This window comes from Mesoplodon densirostris, chromosome 1 (assembly GCF_025265405.1).
Source record: "Mesoplodon densirostris isolate mMesDen1 chromosome 1, mMesDen1 primary haplotype, whole genome shotgun sequence".
Lineage (NCBI taxonomy): Eukaryota > Metazoa > Chordata > Mammalia > Artiodactyla > Ziphiidae > Mesoplodon > Mesoplodon densirostris.
In genome coordinates, this window is record NC_082661.1 from 20,138,977 (window position 1) to 20,164,754 (window position 25,778).

A 25,778-nucleotide genomic window follows, 5' to 3' on the forward strand; every position below is an offset into this window, starting at 1 on the left:
TTGACTCACAGACATAGAAAACAAATTTATGGTGACCAAAGGGGAAAGGGGGGAGGGATAAATTAGGAGTTTGGGATTAGCAGATACACACTACTATATATAAAACAAATAAACAACAAGGACCTACTATATGGCAGAGGGAACTATATTCAATATCTTGTAATAACCTATAATGGAAAAGAATCTGAAAAAGAATAGACATATATATGTATAACTGAATCATTTTGCTGTACACCTGAAACTAATACAACATATAAATCAACTCTACTTCAATAGAAAGTTGTTTGTTTTGAAAAACTAAAAAAAAAGTATCCATTTACATAGAAAAAAAGTACATTTCATTGGCTCTTTTTCCTCCCAAGATTTTAATCAGCAATAGAAATTGGATTTTATTGACACCCTTGTTGTCACTTAAAATACTCATGAGATTTTTAGTAATCTTCCAATTAATCATATTAATCTGGAGTTTCTCCACTGGTGAATTGCAGATGGGTTACAGGTATGCCAAGATACTGGCCCCTTGGGGCAAAGCACCTCCAGTAGCCACAAGCAGCTTCTTTACTTTAACCAGTTCCCTTCAGTGTATCATTTTCTAAGGGACCCATGAAATGAAAATCTTGCCCATCAAAAATCTGTGTTGTGTCTGGTGTCAGGGCATGTGAGAAATCTTAACCAGTTAGAAACATTTTTTATGTGTGGTATTCTTTTGCAAATATTTGACTTAGGATAGTTCAGTCTACTTTCCTTTCTGTCACTGACCTAAAGTATCTTTTTGTTAAACTCAACTAGGTTCAAAATCATATTTGATTCATAAAGGGTGTGGGGTTATATGAATAATCACTCTACTCTATCCTTGAACAGTTCATATAAACATGACTATTATTTGCCTTACATCCTATGGGAACTCTGGACGATGGGGGAGAAGGGGTGAGAGGAAGGCAGAATACAGTCCAGGTGGTACTCTTCTAGAGTAAAATCTGTCCAATGGGGTCACAATCCTGAGTGCCTTGGAGCAGACAGCATGATGCCTTATGCTAATTCCCAGCCTGGGTTCTCTAAGAAGTCCAAGTCCTGAAGGGTCTTTGAAGGTAATATATCAAGGAAGGATTGTTATTTTTGACATTTAAAAAGCCAGAGTTGAGGTACTTCCCTGGTGGTCCAGGGGTTCAGACTTCGCCTTCCAATGCAGGGGGTGTGGGTTCGATCCCTGGTCAGGGAGCTAAGATCCCACATGCCCGGTGGCCAAAACACCAAAGCATAAAACAGAAGCAATATTGTAACAAATTCAATAAAGACTTTAAAAAATTTAAAAACAAACAAACAAAAGAACCTGAGTTGAGATCATACTTTGAGTTTCTTTACTGAGATGCTCATCTTGGTTAGATCCTTACCCTGATGAGAAAGTCTGTTTGGGGTGTCTGTGTTTTTCGATTCATAAAAATGGGGAGCTAGTTAATTACTCACTGATGTAAGTACTTTGGCAGATACAGTACTTTTGCCAAACATGAAATGCAGGACAGGTGCTGCTCGAGGTAGGAGTAATAACTGAAAACAGTTTGGGCTGTAAAAAGCACAAGACTTCCTGATGTAGTGAAAGAACCTGATCTTGGAAGACAGAGGACTGGGTTTCAGTCCCAGCTCAGCGACTGATTAGGTACACGACAAGGACAAACTAGTTTTCCTTTCTGGGCCTTAGTTCCCCAGTGTCTGGAACGAGGAAGTTAGTCTATACATCTTAAGTCCTCTCCAGATGTAAAATATCCATGCTTATGTGGCTCAAGGTTCTAAAATTCCACTCCTCTCAGAAGCCTTGCCAAGCTAAACCCTAAGATCCAGGTTAATGATAAGTTTCCCCAACTGTGTTGGGCAAAAACAGGAAGTCTGTGTTTTTCCCACTCCCTGTCCCAATGAATGTAATGTTTGTCCTGCTCTGTGTGCTCAGCTGTTTCAGCGTGCATGCATATGTGCACAAGCATGGCCATTGTTCAGACAGGCCTGTATGCGTTGGTGCTGGTTTCATCTTTACAGGGCTGGAGATAAGCTCCAAGCAGTGAACACCTTGCCAACGTGCTCTGCCCTGAGAAAGACTACTCCCTGAATGAACGAGAGGAGTTGAGATCATCTACTGAGATAAACTAAAGACACGTGGGAACGCTGCCTCTCTGAGGACAGACACACATCAGGTGTGTGCCTCACGGTCTTCAGGCACCAGTGCCAGGCCCGTGGGAATATCAGACAGACCTGGGTCTGTGTCCCTGCTCCCCAGTGACTACTGTGGGCAAGTAAGTTACTGAATTTCTCCAAGCCTGAGTTTGTTTGTCTATAAACCAGGGAAAATAAACATTGATTCCACAGGACCGTTTAGAAGACAAAAATGCCACAATGTATGTAAAGTGCCTTTGTGTAAGGCCTGGCATCAGCAGGCTTCTATAAATAAATATTTGTCTCCTTCTTTCCTCCAGCAGTTAAAGGATGTGCTATGATGCTCCTGGACTGGGGAAAAAAAGTAACTGTACTGTGATTATGTAAGAGAAAGTCTGTGTTCTTAGGAAATTCATGCTGATGTAGTTAGGAGTGAAGAGGTACCATGTCTCCAATGGTTCAGGAGAAATATGCATAGATCATTAGATGGATGGATGGATAAACAGATAAAGATAGAGATGGATGGATAGACAGATGATAAAGAGACAGAGACAGAAGAGACACAGAGAGAGAATGATGAAGTAAATGGGCCAAAATGTAAAAAAAGTAATAAATCTAGGCAAAAGGTATATGGGGGGGGGGCAGTGTTCCTTATACCTTTCTTGCAACTTTTCTGTAAGTCTAAATTATATTAAAATTAAAAGTTACTAAAATAAATTTTAAAAGATGTGCTCTGGGGCAAAAGAGCAGCTGGGTTTAGAGAGAACTGTGAGACCTGGTGTTGATGGGCTCCGCTAACATCCCACCTGATGGTCTGCCTGCTGAGCTCCCGGGAGGCACACATGCGACAGTGCATTTGGAACTTCCCAGTCCAAGGTCAACTCTCTAAGAGAGCTAAGGCATCTGGGCTGTAACTGAAGCCCTCATTACTAACCTAAGGGGACAATCATCCTTCACCAGCCCGGGGGACACTTCAGTCAGCTCGTAGACCGGCATGACCCGAATGCCCCTACGTGCAATCAGGCGCCTGGGCTGTACATTTTCACAGACTGGGGTCACTCATTTAAAACCAGATGCTGCTTCTAATGGTTCATGCAGCCGAGTCCAAGACCTCTCAAGTCACCCACAAATCTTTTATAGATGGGTGGAAATGTGAAAAGAACAGACTTGGGTAGGAAGATTCTGAGACCTTCCAATGCCCTCTGATGCAGGTGGGAACAGGCTTCGCGGATGAGTTCAAAGAACAGCCCCAGTTCAAATAACTCACAGAGTTGCAATAAAAATGTGGCTCAGGGCAAGAGGCCTGAGGGGTGAGAGAAGTCTCTCAAAGTGCCTCTTAAAGCTACGAAATGTAGATTTGATCTTCAATAAACACTTTTCTCTGCTCCAGCCTGATCTCCTTTAGATATGACCTAATTTCCTCTGGCACACAGTCTGTGGGCCTCTGCTGGGTTTGTGCTAAACAAACCTGAGGACAGACACAGGGCAAATGTTTATTTCTCATGGTGTTGATTTCGAACATACTATGCAGAGAGTGAATGGGCATGAGTTCCAAAGCTATGGATCTTGGTGTAGCTTGGAGGATAGAAACAGATGTCTTTATTGATACTTTCAAATATTTTATAAAGCATATTAGCTTTGACTTAGAGAAAATCTACTTTTATTGGTGCCGGGTTGCCTATGGGTCTTGGGTGGCTCATGTGCCGAGCAACTTCAACATGACTGTAAACTTTAAAGTCACGGAACCTTAAAGCCAGGAGGTCATCTGGTCCACACTCATCAATGTGTATGCAGACACTGATGCCTGGGAGAAGGTAAGGAACTTAATCTGTGGGCAATGAAGTAGGGGTAGATGTGTGATAACAACTCTCACTGAAAAACCAATCAATCGCAGACTTGATGAATTACGGTAAACATATACAATAGATGGTGTTACAACATCTGATAGTGTTTTATGTTCAGGTGTGAAAAGATGTCTATAAATCAATTAAAATATGTCGTGAGAGTTTATGTTAAGTGAAAAAAAAACAAGTTGCACAACAGATGATATGGGGTAATCTGACTTTCCCCCAAATATACACTTTTAGTAAATAAACATGCACACGTACACTAGCTAGAGATAGACAGCTATAGGCAAAGACATTTACCTCTGGCTTTCTCTGCAGGGTTAGATTTTCTATTTTTTATATCTCTGTTACTGTTTAAAATGTTTTACATCATTTTACTGTTTTTACAACAAGAAAAAATAATTCAGATCTGTAAAAAGAAAAGGAAAAAACCCAGAAAACAAAACCCACCCAGGTCTCCTGTTTCCCCACTCTTTGCTCTCTTCGAAAATGTACAGGGTGACCCCTGCCCAGGGGACAAGAGCGAGGACAGAGCTGGCATGGTGAGGGAGGGTGCCACATCAGTTAAGAACTCTCCATGCTCTTTGGCGGTCAGGAAACCAGAGTGCTCTGAGCCATGGACCCGAAGGCCAAGCTTGACAGATAGATGTTCAAGAAACAGCCAGCAATCTGAGGGACAACCTATCACTTAAACCTTTGGTCTTTCACAAACATTTCTATTTTCCTGTGCCTCAGTTTCCTTATTTATACACGTTTTCTGGTGTGCAGGGTCCTGGTGAGAAAGAAACCATAAAAACAATGTGTATCGTCCCAGGCCAGGGAGGCCCCATCTGATGCACCAGCGCTAAATAAACTCCAAGGTGGCTGTGAAAACTACAAGGCGGTTTTACGGGGACAGCCAGCAGGCAGGCGCAAGAAAACTATTCACAGCCTGAGAAGGTCCCTATGGCCCCTTCTAGAAACCTGATTACTCTGTTTATGACAACTCAGGCAGCAGAGGATAAAGTGCGTCTGCTCTGTCAAATGGCAGAAGCTTAAGTGAAAGTGAATGCTCCTCTCCCAGGCCCCTGGGGCTGGAGGACCCTGGGGCTGGAGGGGACAGACACAAAGCACCCACCCTCAGCAAACGCAGCACACAACTGTCACTTCAGTGCCCCATCTCTGTCAGAAATAAACATGGAAACGAAGGGCTCGCATTCCCACCGAGCTGAGGCTAACGTAAATTCAGCCAAGCCTGGGCTTGGGGGAGGTGGTAGATGTGTCATGTGGTCATTATAGATTTCGTGGCAGTTCAGATACCCTCTGAAGCCTCAGTCATGACACGGAGCCCCTTGTCACTGTGTTGCCCTGCTTAAAAACAGAGGGCTTTCGAAGGAAGAACTGCTCTTTGCTCCACAAACAATAGTGATATGACAATGTCTGAGTCCTGGCTGTTCCGGCTTTTACTCAACAAAATGTGTTTCTGAAAAGACTCATGTAAGCGGAATCAGGCAGAAAAAGCCCCGGCACTGGACTGGAACACACTTCTGGAGGAAAAGGCATCAATGCCTTTATGGGTTCTCTATGGTAGCTGGAAGGGGGGAAGTGGGAGGAATTTCACTGTCCTCCTTAAATATTTCTTTTCTGTTTGAATTTTCACAAAAAGCATAAATATGTAAGCAGAAAAAACCAACAGAATGCAAAAGGAGCTCGCCGGCCACTCACGGAGCCCAGAAAAGCATCCCCTGGTAACACAGTAACCACCCCTTGATATATCTACTTATCTTGGGAGGTCAGCATTTTTTTTTTTTCTTTTTGCGGTATGCGGGCCTCTCACTGTTGTGGCCTCTCCCGTTGCGGAGCACAGGCTCCGGATGCGCAGGCCCAGCGGCCATGGCTCACGGGCCCAGCCGCTCCGCGGCATATGGGATCCTCCCAGACCGGGGCACGAACCCGTATCCCCTGCATCGGCAGGCGGACTCTCAACCACTGCGCCACCAGGGAGGCCCGGAGGTCAGCATTTGTAGGCAGAAAAAACCCCAATAATTTCTCTGAGGAACTCTCCTGCTACTTAAAGGAGCCTTGCAGAGCATCGTAGCAGATTCATCAGCTCTTCATTTCTCGGCTTTTCTCCAGAGGTCAATATTTTTGGATTTCAGGTTTTTCTAAAGAGACATACCCACATTCGATAGCATTTGCCAGAAATGGCAACAAGAAGACCAGAAGTCGACAGAAGGATGGGAACATCCAGGCACTGATGATGCAGGGAGTGGCTGGGGCAAACTGTGCCCTCGTCCCCCAGATTATCCTTGGGAAGCTCACGTGACCAGCAAGGCTTCGCAGAACTTGTAACGATAAAACCAGTCAGATGAGAGCTCTTCATCTCCAATAGGTGTATAGAAATGCCTCCAGATGTCGGGTTCATCTTGGGAGACGCTGTCACGGTACAGGAGAATTCGGCTGCTGGGTCTGATGGCCTTTTCACCTTTTGCTCCACGGCTGCTGGCCAAAGCCTGAGAAGTCCTTATCGCCCCAGGCAGCCTCAGAGCCTGCTAAGCAGCTTGTGGAGTGGGAGTGGGGGAGGAGGGAACTTACTAATGAGAGAATCATCACGAGGGAGAGAACTCAGAGACCCTTACAGACGGGCAGCAGCACTTAGTGGTTAAAAATAAGGCTTCTAGATAGAGCCGGGTCCCCTGGGTTCAAATCCCAGTGCTGCCATTTACCAGCTGTGTGACCTTAGGCAGGGTACTTAGTCTCTCTGTGCCTCAGTTTCCTCCCCTCACAGACTTGTCTGGAGGGTTAAATGAGCTAATACATACAAACAAACGCTAAGACTGTGTTGAGCACTATGTAAATGTGCTATTATGATCACCATCCGACAGTGTCTGGGCTCTCCACCACCTTCCTGCTGCTGCCAGTGCTGAAAGCAAAATGTTTCTTGTGTTGCTTCTCAGGCTCAAGCCAGATGAATGCCCATCTCTAGGCGTCTGGAGGAAACTGTACTCATGAATGGTCACGAGTCAGCAGATTGCTCGTGCCTGCCCCTCACCTAAGTAAAGCCCTTCGTGGGAGCCTCTCAGCAACTCTCGGGGTGGATAGGGCAGATATGATTACAGGGATTCCCAGACAGATTTGCACAGGAGGAACGCTGACACTGAGACCGGCCCCAAATCACATGACCAGCAGACAGAGCTGGCCTTCGCATAGGTTTCCCTACAGCAGGCTAAACAGACTCGTTACTCAATAGTAGCCATTCTTCCCTGGTGGCACAGTGGTTGAGAGTCCGCCTGCCGATGCAGGGGACATGGGTTCGTGCCCCGGTCCGGGAAGATCCCACACGCCGCGGAGCGGCTGGGCCCGTGAGCCATGGCCGCTGAGCCTGCGCGTCCGGAGCCTGTGCTCCGCAACGGGAGAGGCCACAACAGTGAGAGGCCCACGTACCGCAAAAAAAAAAAAAAAAAGCCATTATTACTTCTTACACGGTTCACAAAGCACTGTCACCTACACAGTCTCATTTGACCCTCACAAGGGCAGGACAATGCTGGTCTACCCTCAGACCATCGAATCAGGAGACTGTGCTCAAATGGCCACATAAGATGTTCCAAGATTAGAGGCATAATCTGAAAGATCACAAGCCAAGTGAAAACCTAACTTCAAAAGTCATTATTAGGGGAGTATTTTCCCCATTTAAGGAAATGGAGCCTCAGAGAAGTAAAGCCATTTGCCCGAGGCCACTGAGCTTCAGGATCCAGAACGGGGACTTGAACTTAGGGCCTCTTGCCTCCACATCCACAGCAAAGGGCCTCTGGTTCACTGGTCAGCGCCGGAGGACGCAGTTGAGGCACAGACAGACACAGAGTCACCCTGCCCTTGCCTCTCCTCGCCCCCTCAGCCCCTGCCCCTTCATAAAGGGACTCAGTTGACACGGGCTCTCTTTCCTGTGCCCAGATCCCTGGCCCATCTGGCACCCAGCCCAGCCTCCCCTGTCTGGGCCACAGCCCCTTTCCGCTCAGTGCTGGGGTCTCAGAACTGGCTCTGCGGTCCACAGTGTGGGAAACAGGCCCTGGGGTAGGTGGTGCTGGAGCGGCCAGCGCCCCCATCGGACACGAGGTCAAGTCATCGGGTGTCTGACTCCAAGACAAATGCCAGGTTCACTGAACCCAGCCATTCTGCTCTCCTGGGACTGAACCCAAGCTGTCACTGACCGGCCATGGCTCTCAGCCTGAAGACTGCAGAGGGAAACCACAACATTCCTTCACACACGGGCTTGCAGACAGGGGCTCCCTCTTGAAGCACGACTCCCCGAAACACAAATAAACAGACACAAACAAATGGAAATCTCGGCCCAGACAGGCCTCACTTCTCATCATGAACCTCTTCGCCTTCCCACTCACTCAGCCCCCAGGGTCTAAAACCTACACTTCTCTGCTCGCTCTTCCTAAGTTTTGCTCAAATGCCTCGACAGACACGTGGAAGGGACGGCACGTGGAGGCCTGCTCTGCTGAGAGCAAGAAGAGAGAAAGAGCCTGCAGCTGCTCACATCACGAATTGGAAAAAAACAGGCACAGGCAAAACCACACAGACACACGCCCTCGAGCAGGGTTCAGCCAAACACAGTTTGCTCTACAGGTGGCTCTGCGGCTCCCACCCCCTTCCCCGCATTTGCCAGGGAGGAAGAGAAGCTGGGCAGCTCCTGGGGGACCAGGCTACACGCAGGGGGAAAACTGAGGGGGGAGGGCGAGTTGTCACAATTGCTGGAAGAAGGAGGAATGAATCTTTAGAGCTTTGGGGGACAAAAGTGCCCGTTGTAGAGAAGAAGGAACACAAACACAACTAAAAACGAAGTATTGATATTATGCAGATGTCACCATTTCCCCAAAGGGACAAAAATACCACCAGTGCACGGTCCGTACTTTTCAAACACATTTTCTCTTTCTGTTCAAGTTTCAGAATTACCCACTCACAGGAAATGGTCTACTTCAATAAAATGTCCAAGTCTTAGAAAACACACAGCACACACACACACACACACACACACAAACCCTCATACCAGAAAATCTTTGAGTGCTTTCAATTTTAAGAAATTATGTCAGCTTTTTAATCTGTGTGTTTCAACACCAGCTGGACTGAATTAAACAACTCTTTAAAGAAAAAAATTCATCCATTTATTTATTTATTTGGCTGTGCCAGGTCCCAGTTGTGGCATATGGGATCTCCAGTTGCGGCATGCAAACTCCCAGCTGTGGCACACAGGATCCAGTTCCCTGACCAGGGACCGAACCCAGGCCCCCTGCACTGGGAGCGTGGAGCCCCAGCCTGTGGACCACCAGGGAAAACCCTGAATTAAACAACTCTTGACCTCTGCTTTCCTGCACTGCACTAAGCCCCATCGGTGCCAGCTTCACTCCAGCCCCTTCTGTACCTCTACACCCAGGCAGAGCAGGTGATACAAATGCGTTGATGATGACAAATGACAGCGGAGAGAATGCTTCTGTACTCACATTTGTCCCTGGGGAAGCTGAAGGGAATGCGGGATTTGACTGAGTAAATGACCTCGCAGGAATGGCCGCATATGATGTTCCAAGATTTGAGGAGTAATCTAAATGGTAAATTACACAAAACTGGGTGAAAACCTAGTCATTTCCTTGACCTTCAAAAGTCATTATTTATGGATATGTGCAAGAGTAATGTTCCTCCTATTTAAAACTAAAAATGACTTTTTTACCAAATGTTCTTTTAAAAAATATTAAATTTAGCTTTTCTTTCTTGAAATAAATCATTCTTTTTCATAAATGTTTAAAAGTCGTAAGGCAAACATAATAAAATAACTGGTTTAAGCCCCCCCCAAATAAAGTCATTATTAGGACAGAAGTGGGAAAAGAAAAGTGAAAATTCCATCTTAACACAGTGATTAGTGATTGGCATGATTATACTTCTGGGCATGTTGATAATCAGCAAAGCTTTACGTCTAAAACACATAGAAAACACTGAGGAGGCCAGAGAGCAGGCCCAATGCATTTTAGCATCTTGGGATCTGTTTGTTTTATAGATGTGTCCACAAGGGCACATCAGGGACATTTGGTTATCAAAGATGGGGAGTAAATATCAAATAGATAGCTAGTGGGAAGCAGCCGCATAGCACAGGGAGATCAGCTCGGTGCTTTGTGTCCACCTAGAGGGGTGGGAGGGAGACGCAAGAGGCAGGAGATATGGGGATATATGTATATGTAGAGCTGATTCACTTTGTTATACAGCAGAAACTAACACACCATTGTAAAGCAATTACACTCCAATAAAGATGTTAAAAAAATAAATAAAGGTGGGGAGTAAGAAGCCTTTGGAAAACTGATTTCTGCTTCAAGCTGCTGATCTGTGGGCCCTTTCTCACCTTCGTTCCCAGCAGGGTTATAAACGGCTGTGCTGTTGGGAGAGGCACACAGTGTTCCCTCTGTGGAACCGAGTACACACCGGAGAGCGGCGCTGGAGAGGGGTGAAAAAGGGGAACAGGTTACTCAATAAGTTAGACAAAGAATTACCATGTGACCCAGAAATTCCACTCCAAGGCTTAGACCCCAAATAGTAGAAAATAAATGTTCAAACAGAGATGCTCACAGCAGCCCTATTCATAATAACCAAAAGGTAGAAACACCCCAAATATAGATCAAAAGATGAATGGATAAACAAAATGTTATATATATATATATATGAATATTATTCAGCCATAAAAAGGCTACATACGCTACAATGTAGGTGAAGCTTGAAAATATTATGCTAAGTGAAAAAACCAGTCACAAAAGGTCACATGTTATATGATTCTATTCATATTAAATGTTCAAAAGAAGCAAATCCATGAAGATAGAAAGCAGATTAGTGGTTGCCAGGGGCTGGGGGTAGGGAGGGGGAATGGGGAGTGACTGCCTAATGGGTATAAGTTTCCTCTGGGGGTGATGAAAATGTTCTGGAACTAGAGACTGGTAGTATTTGCAAAACCTTGTGAATGTGCTAAATACCATTGAATTTTACACCTTAAAATGGTTAAAATGGCGAGTCTTATGTGAGTTTTTGGGGGTTTTTTTTTAGGTTTTTTTTGCGGTACGTGGGCCTTTCGCTGTTGTGGCCTCTCCTGTTGCAGAGCACAGGCTCCGGATGCGCAGGCTCAGCGGCCATGGCTCACGAGCCCAGCCGCTCCACGGCATGTGGGATCTTCCTGGACCAGGGCACGAACCCATGTCTGCTGCATCGGCAGGCAGACTCTCAACCACTGCGCCACCAGGGAAGCCCTTTTGTGAGTTTTATCACAATAAAAAAATGGGGAGCCAGAAAAGAAATGCCTTTTAAAAATCACTTTTTTAAATTGTGGTAAAATACACATAACATAAGACTTACCATCTTTAACCATTTTTAATTAATTAATTAATTAATTAATTAATTAATTAATTAATTAATTATATTTATTTATTTTTTGCGGTACGCGGGCCTCTCACTGTTGTGGCCTCTCCCGTTGTGAAGCACAGGCTCTGGACACGCAGGCTCAGTAGCCATGGCTCACGGGCCCAGCCGCTCCGCGGCATGTGGGGTCTTCCCAGACCAGGGCACAAACCCGTGTCCCCTGCATCGGCAGGTGGACTCTCAACCACTGTGCCACCAGGGAAGCCCTTAAGCATTTTTAAGTGTACGGTTCGGTGGCATTAAGTACATTCACACTGTTTGGCAACCATCACTACCCTCCATCTTCCGAACAACTCTTTCCCATCGTGTAAAACTGAAACTCTGTACTACCTCCCCAGCCTCTTCTCCCAGCCCCTGGCAGCCAGTCTTCTACTTTCTGTCTCTATGAATCTGACTACTCTCAGTACTTCCTGTAAGTGGAATCACACAGCATTTGTCCTTTTGTGACTGGCTTATGTCACTTAGAGTAATGTCCTCAAGGTTCACCCATGTTGTTGCCTGTGTCAGAAATTCCTTCCTTTTGAAGGCTGAATAATATTCCACCGTAAACACAGACCACGTGTGTTTATCTATTTTATCTGGCCTGGACATTTGGGTTGCTTCTACCTTTTGGTTACTGTAAATAAGGAAGGGAGGCCTTTGGGATGAGCTCATTTCAAAACACTTAACCCCATGCTCTGTTCTACATCCCTGGGCCCAGGCTCCTCTCTTCTGTGTGGGTACCTGGAACCCCTTCCTCACTGGTCTCCCGAGTCTGCCTTTGCGCCCACCACCTATTCTCAGCATGGCAGCCAGGGTCCCAGTCAGTGAAGCCAGAGCACATCCCTTCTCTGCTCAGCCCTCCAGGGCTCCAGTTCCATTCAAATCAAAAGTGAAAGTCCTCTCCACAAGCCCGAGGGCTCAGGATGGGGCCCCACTACTTCCCTGGCTCCTCCCCCCAGGTACTCCGCACCGCTCACACTGATGCTGCCTGAGCATCCTTGGACAATGCCAGGGCCCTCAAACTTGCTGTTCCTTCTGCTGGGAGTGCATGTCCCCCAGACGGCCACGGTTCATTCCATGCCCTCCTGGGGTGTCCTCTGTGAGGCCTTCCCACCACCAGCCCCTCTGAGTGCGTGCGCGCACACGCGCACACGCACACACACACACACACACACACACTTCCTGCCCCTGCCCTGATGCCGTTTTCTGCTTAGCGTTTACCACCAGAGATGCTATAGAGTTCACTAGTTTATCATCTGACACTGCCCCATCCCCTGCTATTAAGTGTAAGGCTCCTTGAGAACAGGGATTTGCTTGTTTTGTCCTCCGCTCTTTCCCCAGCAAGAACAAAGCAAGGCACACAGTAAGTGCTCAGTGAATGTTCGCTGAGTGCATGCATGAACCTGTCCTCCTGGACAGCACTTACTTTTCAGAGAAGAGCAGGCATTTCTGAGCATGTAGTTTCCCTTTTACATGCAGCTCCCAGTCCTAGGCCAGAAGGAAAGAAAAATGACCGAAGGAGAACTGAGCCCCCGGGAAGGCAGTGGACGAGTACAGGCTTCCTCCTAAGGGCAGGGAGAGCAGAGTGCCCAGATGCTGGACCAGCCCTGATGATGCCTCTCCCTCCCCTGTTCCCCTCCCACCCAGGCTCCTCCCCCGTTCCTGCCTCCCTAACCAGCCGTCATCGTCATCATCATCATCATCGGCCTCCACCTGCACATCCCATGCCTATCTTGGACAGGAGCCCAGATTCACAAGTCCGATTTCCTCTTCCCCTCTCAGGGGGCCCCTGGTCCCACCACACCTCCGATGTACTTCCAATATGAGAATCTGGCAGGTGGACTCCCAGGGAGTTGCAAAGCCTTAGAAAAGACTTATGAGAGACAAAATCCTCCATCACCTCCCACGTTAACCGGCCCCCTCCTGAGACAGGAGGTGAGAGGGTATGGTCCACCCAGGTGACAGGGATGCGTTTGCATGACATAACCCAAGCAGGGGTGAGTGACACACTGTGGTGTGTTGCCCGCTAAACAAGGATTACTGTGCTCTGCAGACAAGATGAGAGACGAGGCCGTACAGCTCAGTGATAAGAGGCACAGGCTCTGGGAGGGTCAGACCCACGTTCGAATCTCCACTCCACCACTTTCTGGCTATGGGGCACTGGACAAGTCATTTCATCTCTCTGGGCCTCAGTTTTTGCATCTGTAAAATGAGTATAATAATAGTATCTACCTTGGAGAGTTACCGCTGACACAGAGAAAGGGTTTATATGCTAACTGCAATTATTATTGCTTTGGAATATTTCACTGCATCATCAATACATCTTGGGGGAAAATTTATACTACCATGGACTTTTTTTTTTTTTTTTTTTTTTTTTTTGCGGTATGCGGGCCTCCCACTGTTGTGGCCTCCCACGTCGCGGAGCGCAGGCTCCGGACGCGCAGGCTCAGCGGCCATGGCTCACGGGCCCAGCCGCTCCGCGGCATATGGGATCCTCCCAGACCGGGGCACGAACCCGTATCCCCTGCATCGGCAGGCGGACTCTCAACCACTTGCGCCACCAGGGAGGCCCTACCATGGACTTTTGTTTGCCGGGGCCCAAAGCACTTTACAACCACTGAAAAGGTGTGATAAGGCTCTACCTCCATTTTGCAGATGCAGAAGCTGAGGCCCTTCTATAATAATTTGTCTAGGTCCCACCTGAGAATTACTCCCTTGCCCAACTCAAAATTCTGCTAACACTTTCCCCCTTTTGTACTCAGTACAGTATACGTTCTCAAGGAATGTAGACAAGGAGGCAGAAGCTAAATCCTGAGTCCCTTTTCCATAACCCAAGTGGGGTCACTTGGTCCTCCAGTCACCCTCATCTCTCACCTATAACCATGGGTAAGAATCTCTTATTTGCCTTAAAGCAAGGGACTGGCCTTGATACATTTCTGAAATTCCCTCTGGTTCTAATACTTAGGCTTTTCGTCAAGGGTACCGATGGCAACATTCTGTTACCCAGTCCCCAAATGTCATAGTTCCTGGCCCGTGAGCAGCAAGAGTTGGGTTGTGGTGGCGAGCCCACAAGGCTCCAGCTGTGGCTCCCAGCCGGTCCTGGATGACTCACCTTCAAATCAAACACCTTCTTGTCGCAGATGCTACAGACGTGGGGCAGGTGGAGGGGGGCCACACCGTGAAAGTCATTCAGCTCGTGCGCCTGCAAGGGCTGCACAGACAGCGTCGCCTGCTCCTCCGTGGCCCGCTGCCAGGCTCCGCTGAAACCCTGTTTGCTGTTGTTGAGCCGACCCCCAAAGGAAGGAGGGGTCCTGTCTTGGGTGGGCTCCTCGGGGTCATACAGCTCATAGGGTTGGCTGGGGGCTGGAGGCCACAGGTTGGGGACTGATCTAAGATCGGGCTTGCTTTGGCCAGAGAATCCATGGGGGCTCTCCCACTGGCTGTTCGGACCCTGCAGCAGCGGACCTACCTCGCCTTTCAAGCCCCCGGCCGGCTCAGCCGCAAATCCACCTGCCACCTGCGACCCTTGGGCATTGGGTCCGTAGAAGTCCTTGGGAAAGGCGGCTTGGCCATCTTGCCCTGAGTGGCTGTAGTGCCCTTCATAGGTCACGCCGCCCGAGGTAGAGGCTGAGGCTGGCAGGAAACTGGGCTGACCATCAGTTTCAGATCCATATGCCTGGCCCGAGTTGGCTTTGCCATACTCGTAGAATCCCGCTGCAGCAGGGGCGGGCCCAGTCTTGCCAATGCCCAAGATGACTGCTGGCTGGGCAGGGGTCTGAGGCATGACCCCGCTGAAAGGGTGCATCACAATGGCATTGGGGGGCTGGCTGGGAAGGCTCACAGAGGGCCCTGGGCCTCGTGTCTGGCCCGGGGGCGAGAAGGCAATTGCATTAGAGGGAAACCGGGCACTGGGCATGGTTGCTGTGTGTTGGGGCACCCCGGTGTGGCCATGGGGGGAGCTGATCATGGACGGATGCCTCAACTGGTTGAAGAGAGGCTGGGACATGGCCACTTTGGAGAGGACTTGGTTCAGGACGGTGGCGGCCGCGGTGTTGTTGGTGACGGCTGTCTGTGCCAGCTTTAGCCGGTGGAGGGTGAGCTGAGCTTGCAGCTGAGCCAGCTGGAGGCTCGCGGGCGAAGGAAGCAGCGGGTTTGGGTTACTGACCGAGAACGGGGTCTTGTCCAGGAGCTTGGCGGCACTGCGGGGAGACAAAGGTCTAGATGCACAGCTGTTTTCCACCCAGGGGGACAACAGGCTGTTTGTTTGCTCATCTGTGGTCGCCCCTCCCATACAAACAAGACCCTCCCACACAGGTCCCACATATAATCGAGTCTGCAAAAACCTATGCTCATACACATCAATTAAACAATTATTTTAAAACTCCACCTACTAGAGAATGGACTTGAGGATATGGGGAGCGAGAAGGGTAAGCTGTGACAAAGCGAGAGAGAGTCATGGACATATATACACTACCAAACATAAGGTAGATAGTTAGTGGGAAGCAGCTGCATAGCACAGGGAGATCAGCTCGGTGCTTTGTGACCTCCTGGAGGGGTGGGATAGGGAGGGTGGGAGGAAGGGAGATGCAAGAGGGAAGGGATATGGGAACAGATGTATATGTATAACTGATTCACTTTGTTATAAAGCAGAAACTAACACACCATCGTAAAGCAATTATACTCCAATAAAGATGTAAAAAAAATGGATACAAAATTAAAAAAAAATAAAAATAAAAAAATAAAACTCCAACAGAAAAATTCTTATATGGCATAATGTTCAATTTCACTGGTAATCAAAGAGATACAAGTTAAACCATTAAAAACAAATATTTGCCTAGCAAAGTAGCAAATACACACACACACACACACACACACACACACACACGTATATATAACTATATAGCCAATATATCTCACAGCACTCAGTGCTGGTGAGATAAAGCAGAAAGGATACGATATCACTGATAGTCTAAACTTGTGCGACTTTGTCCAAAGGTAGTCTGGCGACATGCATTCATTACAGCCATACTCTTTGACCCAATAATTCAATTCTATACATCTAGCCTAAGAAAATGAGCTAAAATTCAGATAAAACTTAATACCCAAAGATATTTAATGATACTACATCATTTAAGAGTCCAACATTGAAAGGTACAGATAACTGATAACACTAGGGAGGGGAGTTTTAAAGTGAGTAAATTATAACACATTTATAGAATGAAATGTTCAGTAACCATTCACTACGGGTGCATACATTTCTATTGTATCATGTAATATTTAAGACATTCAGAAAAGTGTTCCCATCACCAAGCTTAAGACAGAAAACATTCCACCACACTAAGTCCTCCTTGGGTATCTGCTCTCCCCATCCTCATCCCACACTCATCCTTGCCAGTGATAGGCTCCATTTTGAATTTGGTAAGGTCATCGTTTACAAAGAAAAAAAAAATTAGTGACATGAGAAAAATCCATAGACTCTAATGTTAAATGAAAAAAGTCTTTTTCAAAATTGCACACAGAATGAATTGTGTGTGTATATTTGTGCCGAACACATTTTCATCCTTGTCCTCATTTCACATCCAAAAGCAACAAGAATCATGTGCCCTTCAGTTCACTCTCAAACCCAACTAGCATAGGAAACAATCAAAAAATTACAAGTGAAGAATCTGAATTTGAGATCATAGGCAGTGGTGGGCTCTCACAGAATCTTATTTTGGGGGTGTTCTGCCTGACACGTGCCTTTCACGTGACCCCTGTTGGTTGGTTATGGTGTTTTCTAGACCAAAAATCAGGACCCGTGGACTGAAAAGGGAACAGACTTTCCCAGAAAATCTGGGACACGTGGTTACCATTGTCAGGGCTCTTTTGTAAGACCCTATATTTCCTGGTCTTAAAGTCCCCTTCCGAGGAGTGGGTGCAATCAGGAAATGTGTTCGGGATGTTGATAAACTGGAATTCTCAGGACATTTTAATGGGAAGAATGGGACCGTGCAATTGAGATTGGGATTGCCATGGACAGCCAAGGCTGCACGTTCAGCATGTCTACAGCAGTGTGGGATAGAAACTGCAAAGCTGGGACACTTTTGACAAGGTGTCCACTGTCACATGCTCTGTACCATACAGGTCTGATGATAATGAAACAAAGGAGAAGGGCCAGAGGTAGGGACAGGCGAGGGAAAAAATGGAAGTGTGTGGCATGTCACTCCCCTCCCACTTCGGGTTGGCGCTTTACATTGGTCCGAGAGAATGGGGGAGGCAGGTGAGTGGGAGAGATTCTCACATTTACCGCGACACTGTGTGGCCAGTGCTTTGCCTATGTTATCTCATGGGATCTCGCCATTAGTCCTATGGGCTATCGGTAACCTCATCCCAGTTTTGCAGGGCAAGAACCTAAAGCTCAGAGAGATTAGGTGATCTACTTAACGAACATCCATTGTTGGTGAGTACAGACCAGGGAGTCAAACCCCAGCCAGGCTTTGCAAAGAAGAGAAGGGGCGCAAGTGGTTAAGTACACAGCTCCTCAGCCCTCTTTGAGGACTTCCTCATGGGCTGCTTCACTGTTTTGCCTGAAGTGAGTTCTCAGAACATTAGGCACACCCACATTCAAATTCAAGTACAAAACACATTTCGCAGCCAGACAAAAACGACTTTGTCTTACTCTTTCTCATTCTATGAGAGATCAAGAATTTGCTGTAAGTCATTAAAGAGACAGGACCTTCACCCAGCCAGCAGCCCTGCTGTGCTCCAAGGACAGAACAGGCTGGCTGCATTTTAAGATACTGGGGGGTTGGTTAAAGGTGGTGACCGACCTTTTCTCCTCTGGGTGGTTGTGCTGGTTGCAGCCAAGCCTTGGTGGCCCCAGTGTGGCCTGGGCACAAATCATGGCAGCAGCAGAGCTGCGGAAGTGCTAACCATCCACGTAGGCAAGAACATGAAAGAAAAAGGAGGAAGGTCTAGAGTCTGGTGATAGATTTCTACTTGTGTAGTATTAAGTAGCTGAGCTTTGGAGGACCAATTAAGCTTAACTCAAAACCCTGCCCACACAGGGCCAACCCTTCCTACCAGGGCTGTCCTGCAACGCAGCCTGTCCTTGCTAACAAGGCAATAATAGGTGCCAACTTGGTTTCCATGAGAGAGTAAGACAAGGTTGGTTCTGTTTTTCCCAGAGAAGTCAACTGTATTTTCTAAAACTGTGCTCTGGGCTGGAGGGAGCTCCTACTGGAGATTCCCCTTTGCCTCTGAAAGGACACGCAAGGAAGAGCTGTCTTTCCAACTAGAAGAGCCAACCTCACTGGGTATCTGTAGGTCAGCCACGGGAAACAAGTGCTTTTCTGAGGACAGTCCAGGTTACAGAAGTTTACTCATTCACATGCAGCATGAATTAAGAAGACTGGCTAGATTTTCTTCCCAACTTCCGCTTTGCCTAGCAAATTCCTATTGTCCCTAACTTGAATCAACCTTGGATGGAAGTGATTTCACATGAATCATCAGAACTAGATAACTTTTTGAACCAAAGACCCTTAGATAAAAAAGAAAAGACACTTTATCCTACTTTTAAAAAGCCTTAAAATTCGTAGCCTATCAGCATTAATAACTTAAAATTCAGGTGCATATAACAATTATACTTCTGAGCCAAAAATTGGGGCATGTGGTCTGACACCCTAAAGGATGGAACAGAGGTCACCCTCCTGTCTTCCTTGGTTTTTCACTGTCACATCACTGCCTTATATTGAAAATAACTGCTTATGTGCCTCTCTCCCTCCACTAAACGTAAGCTCCACCAGGGCAGGGAGCATGTCTCGGAGATTCTCGCATTTTCCGGGCACACTGCCTCGCATTTGGTGGGTACTTGGTAACCGCCACGAACAGAATGAAGAAGAAAGATAATGGATGCGTTATAGGAAGGAGAATCTAAGTATATGCAGAAAGCAAATGGATCTTGCTGTTGTATACAGCTTAAACTTCACTCAGGTACAGAGTCACTGGCCTAGGGAGCTGTCTACAATTCCCCATTCCAAAGCAAGAGTTCCAATACTCTCACTCCCTGTCCAAATCTAGATTTTGAAATCAAATGGATAATCCCTGTGGTAGGCTGAATAATGAACACCTCCCCCCCCCCAAAATATCTCTACATCCTAATCCCCCAGAACCTGTGAATCTTACCTAAAATGGTAAACGGGACTGTACAGATGTGATTAAATTAAGGATCTTGAGATGGAGAGATTATCCTGGATTATCTGAGTTGACCCAATGTAATCACAAGAGTCCTTATAAAATAGAGGCAGCGGGATCAGAGTCAGAGAGAGAAGATATAAGGATGGAAGCAGAGTCAGAGAGGAAAAAAGATGCTATGCTGCTGGCTTGGAAGATAGGGGGAGGGGCCGTGAGCCAAGGAAATGCAAGTGGTCTCTAGAAACCGGAAAAGACAAAGAAACAAAATTTCCCCTAGAGCCTCCAGAAGGAACCAGCCTTGCTGACACCTTGACTTTGGCCCCGTGAGACTGATTTTGGACTTCTGATCCCCAGAACTGTGAGAAATTTAAATTTTAAATTTAACTGTAAATTACTAAATTTGTGGTAACATGTTACAGAAGCAATAGGAAACTAATAAGAAAGAAAACTAGACACAAAAGAGGCTTCCACTCAGAGAGGCAGCAGTGGGTGTTGGGACATTGGCTGGATCTTTCTGGTATGAACTCTCGCCCCCAGAGATCCTGGGGAGCACAGGCCATCGGACCCGGGAACTTAGCCAAGAGCCAGAAAAACCCAGAGGTCTCTTCCTTTTCCGAGTCACATTTCTCTAAGCAGCTGGAGCAATGAAACCCTGGGAGAATTACAGACCCTTAGCGATCAAGTCATCCACCCCTCTCATTAACAAAGAAGGTGACTTGCCCAAAGGCACACAGTTGGATGGCAGTAAACCTCAATGAAAACCCAGAGCTTTCAAACCAGCTTCCAGTGCCTGACAGAATAGCCTTGCCTCCAAAAGCCTTAAGTTCCAGAACTATCTATTTCATCACCAAATTATCATCTCCACCCATACTTCCCTGTGGTCCTCCCCTCTGTTCAGTGAGATGCTGACTACCTTCCATATGCAAGGCACTTGCTGAGCACTGGGGAGATGCAGAGATACAGGCCCTTTCTGGAACCCCTGTCAGCTCCAGAAGTGAGAGCAGGGATGCCCCCTTGTCTGGGGAACAGGTCGGGGGCAGGGTTCTATGCACCTGCCACATCCTCTCTTCTTCTAGGTCTTGTGCAGCAGCTCTGTTTGCAGTCATATGGTCAAACCTCATCTCTGGGCAGGAGGGAGTGCAGCCCAGTCAGGCACGTGACCTGGGCATCCGGCACAGAGCTAGAATACCTACCACACAACCCCACAGAGGGTTGGTCCACATTTGCAGAAGAAACAGCACAGCCACTCTGATTCATCCAGGCCTCCACAAGGCTCACTTCCCCCAGGGCTGAGGTTTCTTTTCCTTTCCTGAGCCGTTAATTGTAACAAAGAATTCACAGTGCAAAAACAAAAAAAGAATTCACAGTGCATAATTCCATTAAAAACTTTGGTTCCCTGCTCACTTAGAAAGTTGGTTTTTTTCTTTGTTTTTTGGTTTTGTTTTTCAATTAAAGCAGAATTTCTCTCAAGAGTTTTAGAAATAAAATACAACATAAAGGAGAACAAGTTGCCTTTATAATACTGGGAGATTTAGGAGCTCCAGATGAAAACTGTTTCTAATGGTTTAATCCCATAGTGTCAAATGGATGTGTGACATATTGCACCCCCTGGGACAGCCAACATCTGTCTCTAACCCTCACTCTTTGTCCCAAAGCTCTTTCACATTTTATTCTGAGTCCTCAGCAGGATGTCATGATGGATTAGTATTTGGGCAAAAGAAGTGAGGCACTTCTTCAGTTTGAGTCGGGGTGCTGGAAATTCAGCAAGATTTTTGTGACATAATCCATCCTGTTCTGAAAGGAAGGGAGGGTACCCATGACACAGACAGGGGCCGCGGGGCCTCTGCTCTGAAACAGACTCCAGCAAAGGGGTCAACGGGGCTTCACAAGTTTGATTCAGCCGACAGGAACTGAGCATCTATTATGTGCCAGGCAAACGTGCTAGAGATGGAAAAAGAGAAATCTTCCCGAAACCACAGGGGAGGCAGGTCAACACAGAGAGGATAAATGTTCTGAGGTAAGCACAAAACAGTAAGGTACACGAGGAAGTGGTTCAAGCCTCAGACATTTCAGAGAAATGTAACAAGTGAAAGAAAAGGCCAACTCAAGGGCCTTCCCTGAACTCTGAACAAAAACTTACAAACATTCTGGGTTTATTAATCAACCTACAGATGCAAAGATGCATCAGCTGTTGGTGAAAGGCAGCTATAGGGTGAGTTGTGGTCAGAGACCCGGCTTCCGTCTGCCTGTTACTGGTTGTATGATGAGGGAAAGTCGCTTAATTTTTCCAACCCTCAGAATTTTCTCATCCATACAAGAAGAATAGTAATGTCCACCCAATGTGACCCAGTCCTGGACAGTCAGAGCCCCTGGCCACAGTGACTGGCTCAGGAATGGACACTCCTGGATACTGCTGGAGCTGTCAAGAGAGAGACACTTACCTGTCTTCTTGTCAGGCCATGGCCAGGTTGCTAAACTGGCAGAATTTAAGCCACCACTTAAGGATGCCTGAGAATAAAGCCCACCCAAAGACACTGGCATGGAGACAGGGGCACAGGCCACTCCTGAATATCTGCATAGGGATGCCTCATGCCGGCTTCCCCTGGATCTGCTTGGACTTTTCTTTCCATGAACCAATGCATTTCCTTTATGTGCTTAATAAAAATAACAATGTAAAAAGAAAGCCAACCTATTTGAACCACCTGCATGGAATTCAGACAGTTCCCTCCATGGTCTCACGTTGACTCAAGAGCTCCCTGTCACGCCCCAGCTCCTTCTGCAGAGCAGAATGACCATACGGACCCAGCGTCTGGAGGCGAGCGGTTAGTCAGGGGACGCTCGGGCAGGCACTTGGTGTATCTGCTGACCAGAGAGACCTGCTTCCTGGAGGTTCGGGAAACAGAACGCTCCTCCATCCTCGGTGGACCAAGAGCCCCGCACCGTGGTCATGAGGCCACGTATGAATAGGGTGCCAGGGGAGAGGCCCCGCAAGGGTGTGGGCTGCACAACTTTCTACAGGTTTGGAGATCCGGCTCTGGCCACACAGGTGCTCCTGTGCGAGGGGACATAATGCCTCGGCCCATAATGCCTCGGCCCTCACCTAGGAGCAGTTTCTAAGACACACCTTTCATTCCTTAGCACCTAACAAGCCATTTTTTGTTGTACTAAGAACGGGCTTTATTATGGAAGGCATTCATTTATCCCCCAGGAGGAAAAGTTCTTTATTACAGACATGATGGTTCTCTGGTCTTCTTTCACTTGGAGGAGAGGTAAGTGTACATATTGAGCTGTGGGCTGCCCTGTACGAACCAGGGTGGGAAATCAGGCATCCTGGGTTCCAGTCGTACCTCAGCGCTTGTCAACTGAGTCACAGTGGACAACAGACCTTACCTCTCTGAGCCTCAGTGTCCTCATCTATTAAAAGAGAAGTCACAGTCTTTCCTCATTTACATTATGAGGGTTAATGCGGGATTCACTAAGGAGTTGTCAGAACGCTTTGGAAACTGTGCTGTACAGACCTAAGGATGTGGCATTGGCCGAAGATTACTGGAAAGAGAACATCTTCTGTGTGATCACAGCACACTCTTCCCTTTCAGAAAGCATTCCTCTACAGGGGAAGTGATATTTGTCACTCACGTCCTTGGAGATAATCTCATTGCCACTAGGATTCAGAGTAGAAAGAGGTAAAATCGATTCAGCCATATTAATGGAATACCAAGCATACCGATGTGATTGAGCTCTGCATCACACATGGGGGGCAGGGAAGGGAAGAGGCATTGCCCAGAGGCTAAGGGCACAGGTTTCAGAATTTGTATCAACCTGGGTATGAATTCTAGTTTGCCACGTATCAGCTGGTGACTGTGGGCAAATACTTATTCTCTCTCAGCCTCAGTCCTCATTTTTATTTATTTATTTATTTATTTATTTATTTACGGTATGCGGGCCTCTCACTGCTGTGGCCTCTCCCGTTGCGGAGCACAGGCTCCGGACGTGCAGGCTCAGCAGCCATGGCTCACTGGCCCAGCTGCTCTGTGGCATGTGGGATCCTCCCGGACCGGGGCATGAACCCGTGTCCCCTGCATTGGCAGGCGGACTCTCAACCACTGCGCCACCAGGGAAGCCCAGTCCTCATTATTAAAGCAAAGATGGTTATATCTGAGCTATAACCTAAGCTATAGGTTTGTTCTGAGAGTTAAATGACAGGGTAGGCATAAGCTGCTCCACACAGCTCCTACACACAGTAAGCAGTTGCTAAAGCAATGCAGCAGCGAGCTGCACTACCACTAGACTTCTTACCACGATCATTACCATTACTATTACTATCATCACCGCCATCGTAGTCATCATCAGGGCAAAGGGCAGGTGAGCTCTGCCAAGGCAGAGAGACGAATCTTCCTTAGAGACAGAGAGAGATGGATGACAGAGAACACAAAGAGATGTAAACACAGAGAGAAAGGAAGTAAAAAGAAATAAGAGTGAACATGTGCTGTGAGAGGAGAGAGCAGGAGTGGGGACTGGCACTTGGGGGGACACAGAGTGTTACCACAGCTGCTTGGTGAACTGGATTAGGAGTCAACAGTAGATCTGAAGGCCATGCAATAACACAAGGACGCAGCTGAAGTTCAGTGGTATGAATGTGTGTGGACTCAGCAAGCTCTTCCCTGGTAACGTTTGGCCATCCAGAAGCAGAAGCCAAGAACCACAGCTCAGAGCATGGTGGCACCTACCCCAACCGGACCGGTCACATTTTCAGTAAGCACCATGACTTCCAAGATAAACAATCAGGAATTTAAATTCACTTCCAGTTCAACACAGTCCCAATGAATATGCCATTTCTTCTCACATGGTAAGATACAAAATACCATCCGGATGAGAGAGCTCATGACCAGGCAAGAGAATGTTTTCCAGGTTTGTTCACATTTTACGGAGCAACCAAATCAAATCAAGTGCAATGGTCAGGGTCAGGGTCAGGCCTTTGCTGGGTCCCGCCCTTCCATTGCCTCCTGGGAGCTGAACCTCAAATCATAAATTCTCAACTCGCTGTAACACTCTTAGAAGCTAGGTCAGGATATGAACCACAGGGAACATCCCTAAGTGTCAGGTTACAAAGAGGACAATGATGATACCACAGTAATCTTGGGGCTGAAGTTTAAACTGTAGCTAATGATCACAAATGTTAAGAGCAAGAAGAGATCTCAGAGACTATTTAGTTTAACACACTCATTCTACAGAGGAAAAAAGGGAAGCCCAAAGAAGTTGCCATAATATGTGAATCAACCCAATCACACAGCTAGATAGAGGAGAGCTGGGACTGGAAGCCAGTCCTCATCCTCGTTCCTCGGGGCTCATGCAGCCACTAGGGTGTACCGTCCCCAGCAGCATGCAACAGGTGAGTCTTCTTTGTGGGAGAAGGGTGAGATCACGCACTTTTTTGACAGTGCTGTCTTCCTGGTAACAAGAGAGCTCCTGGATTATCACTTGAGAGGCCTCTGTGACTAGTTTTGAGATGGCTGGGTTCATGCTGGCATTATCCCATGTTTGGGTTTTAGCCTGACATTATCATATGATGATTCATATCACCATGACACCTCTTGGAACGATTCATAACAGCAATGATAATCCTATCATCTCTCTTTTGTTTCTTTTTTTTTTTTTTTTTTGCAGTACACAGGCCTCTCACTGTTGTGGCCTCTCCCGCTGCGGAGCACAGGCTCTGGACGCGCAGGCTCAGCGGCCATGGCTCACGGGCCCAGCCGCTCTGCGGCACGTGGGATCTTCCCAGACCAGGGCACGAACCCGTGTCCCCTGCATCGGCAGACGGACTCTCAACCACTGCGCCACCAGGGAAGCCCTGTTTCATATTTTTTAGTTGGAGTGTTAGTAAGTGTTTTCACCTCATCATTTCACCTCATTTCACCTCTAGGACAACCATATGGGTAGGTAAATCAAATATGACCATTTCCAGTTCATATTAAGAAGACTGAGTGAGACCAAGAAAGGTCAGATGAATCACCAAAGGGCATCCAGGGACTAGGCTGGGACTTGAATGAGGGTCTCTTTACCGTAAGGCTAGTTTTCTATCCTCGGTTTCCACATTCATTAAAGGGAGCTTCTAAAACCACATTCCTGTACCTACTTCCTTGGGTGCAGTTTTTTGTTTGGGGGGGAGTTGTTTGTTTAAAGGTACTAAATATAAAGCTATTT

General features: G+C 47.2%; 1 protein-coding gene across 1 annotated transcript in view; it reads right to left on the reverse strand.

Moving 5' to 3' along the window:
• The window catches only part of RBM20 (RNA binding motif protein 20), a 211,612-nt gene that overhangs the window by 47,772 nt on the left and 138,062 nt on the right, over positions 1–25,778 (reverse strand). The window contains exons 2-5 of the mRNA XM_060102461.1: positions 14,515–15,601; positions 12,829–12,890; positions 10,360–10,451; positions 9,473–9,570 (exon numbers count right to left, since the gene is read on the reverse strand). Of these exons, the coding sequence (XP_059958444.1) occupies positions 9,473–9,570; positions 10,360–10,451; positions 12,829–12,890; positions 14,515–15,601 (1,339 nt within the window). The remainder of the gene's footprint in view (positions 1–9,472; positions 9,571–10,359; positions 10,452–12,828; positions 12,891–14,514; positions 15,602–25,778) is intronic.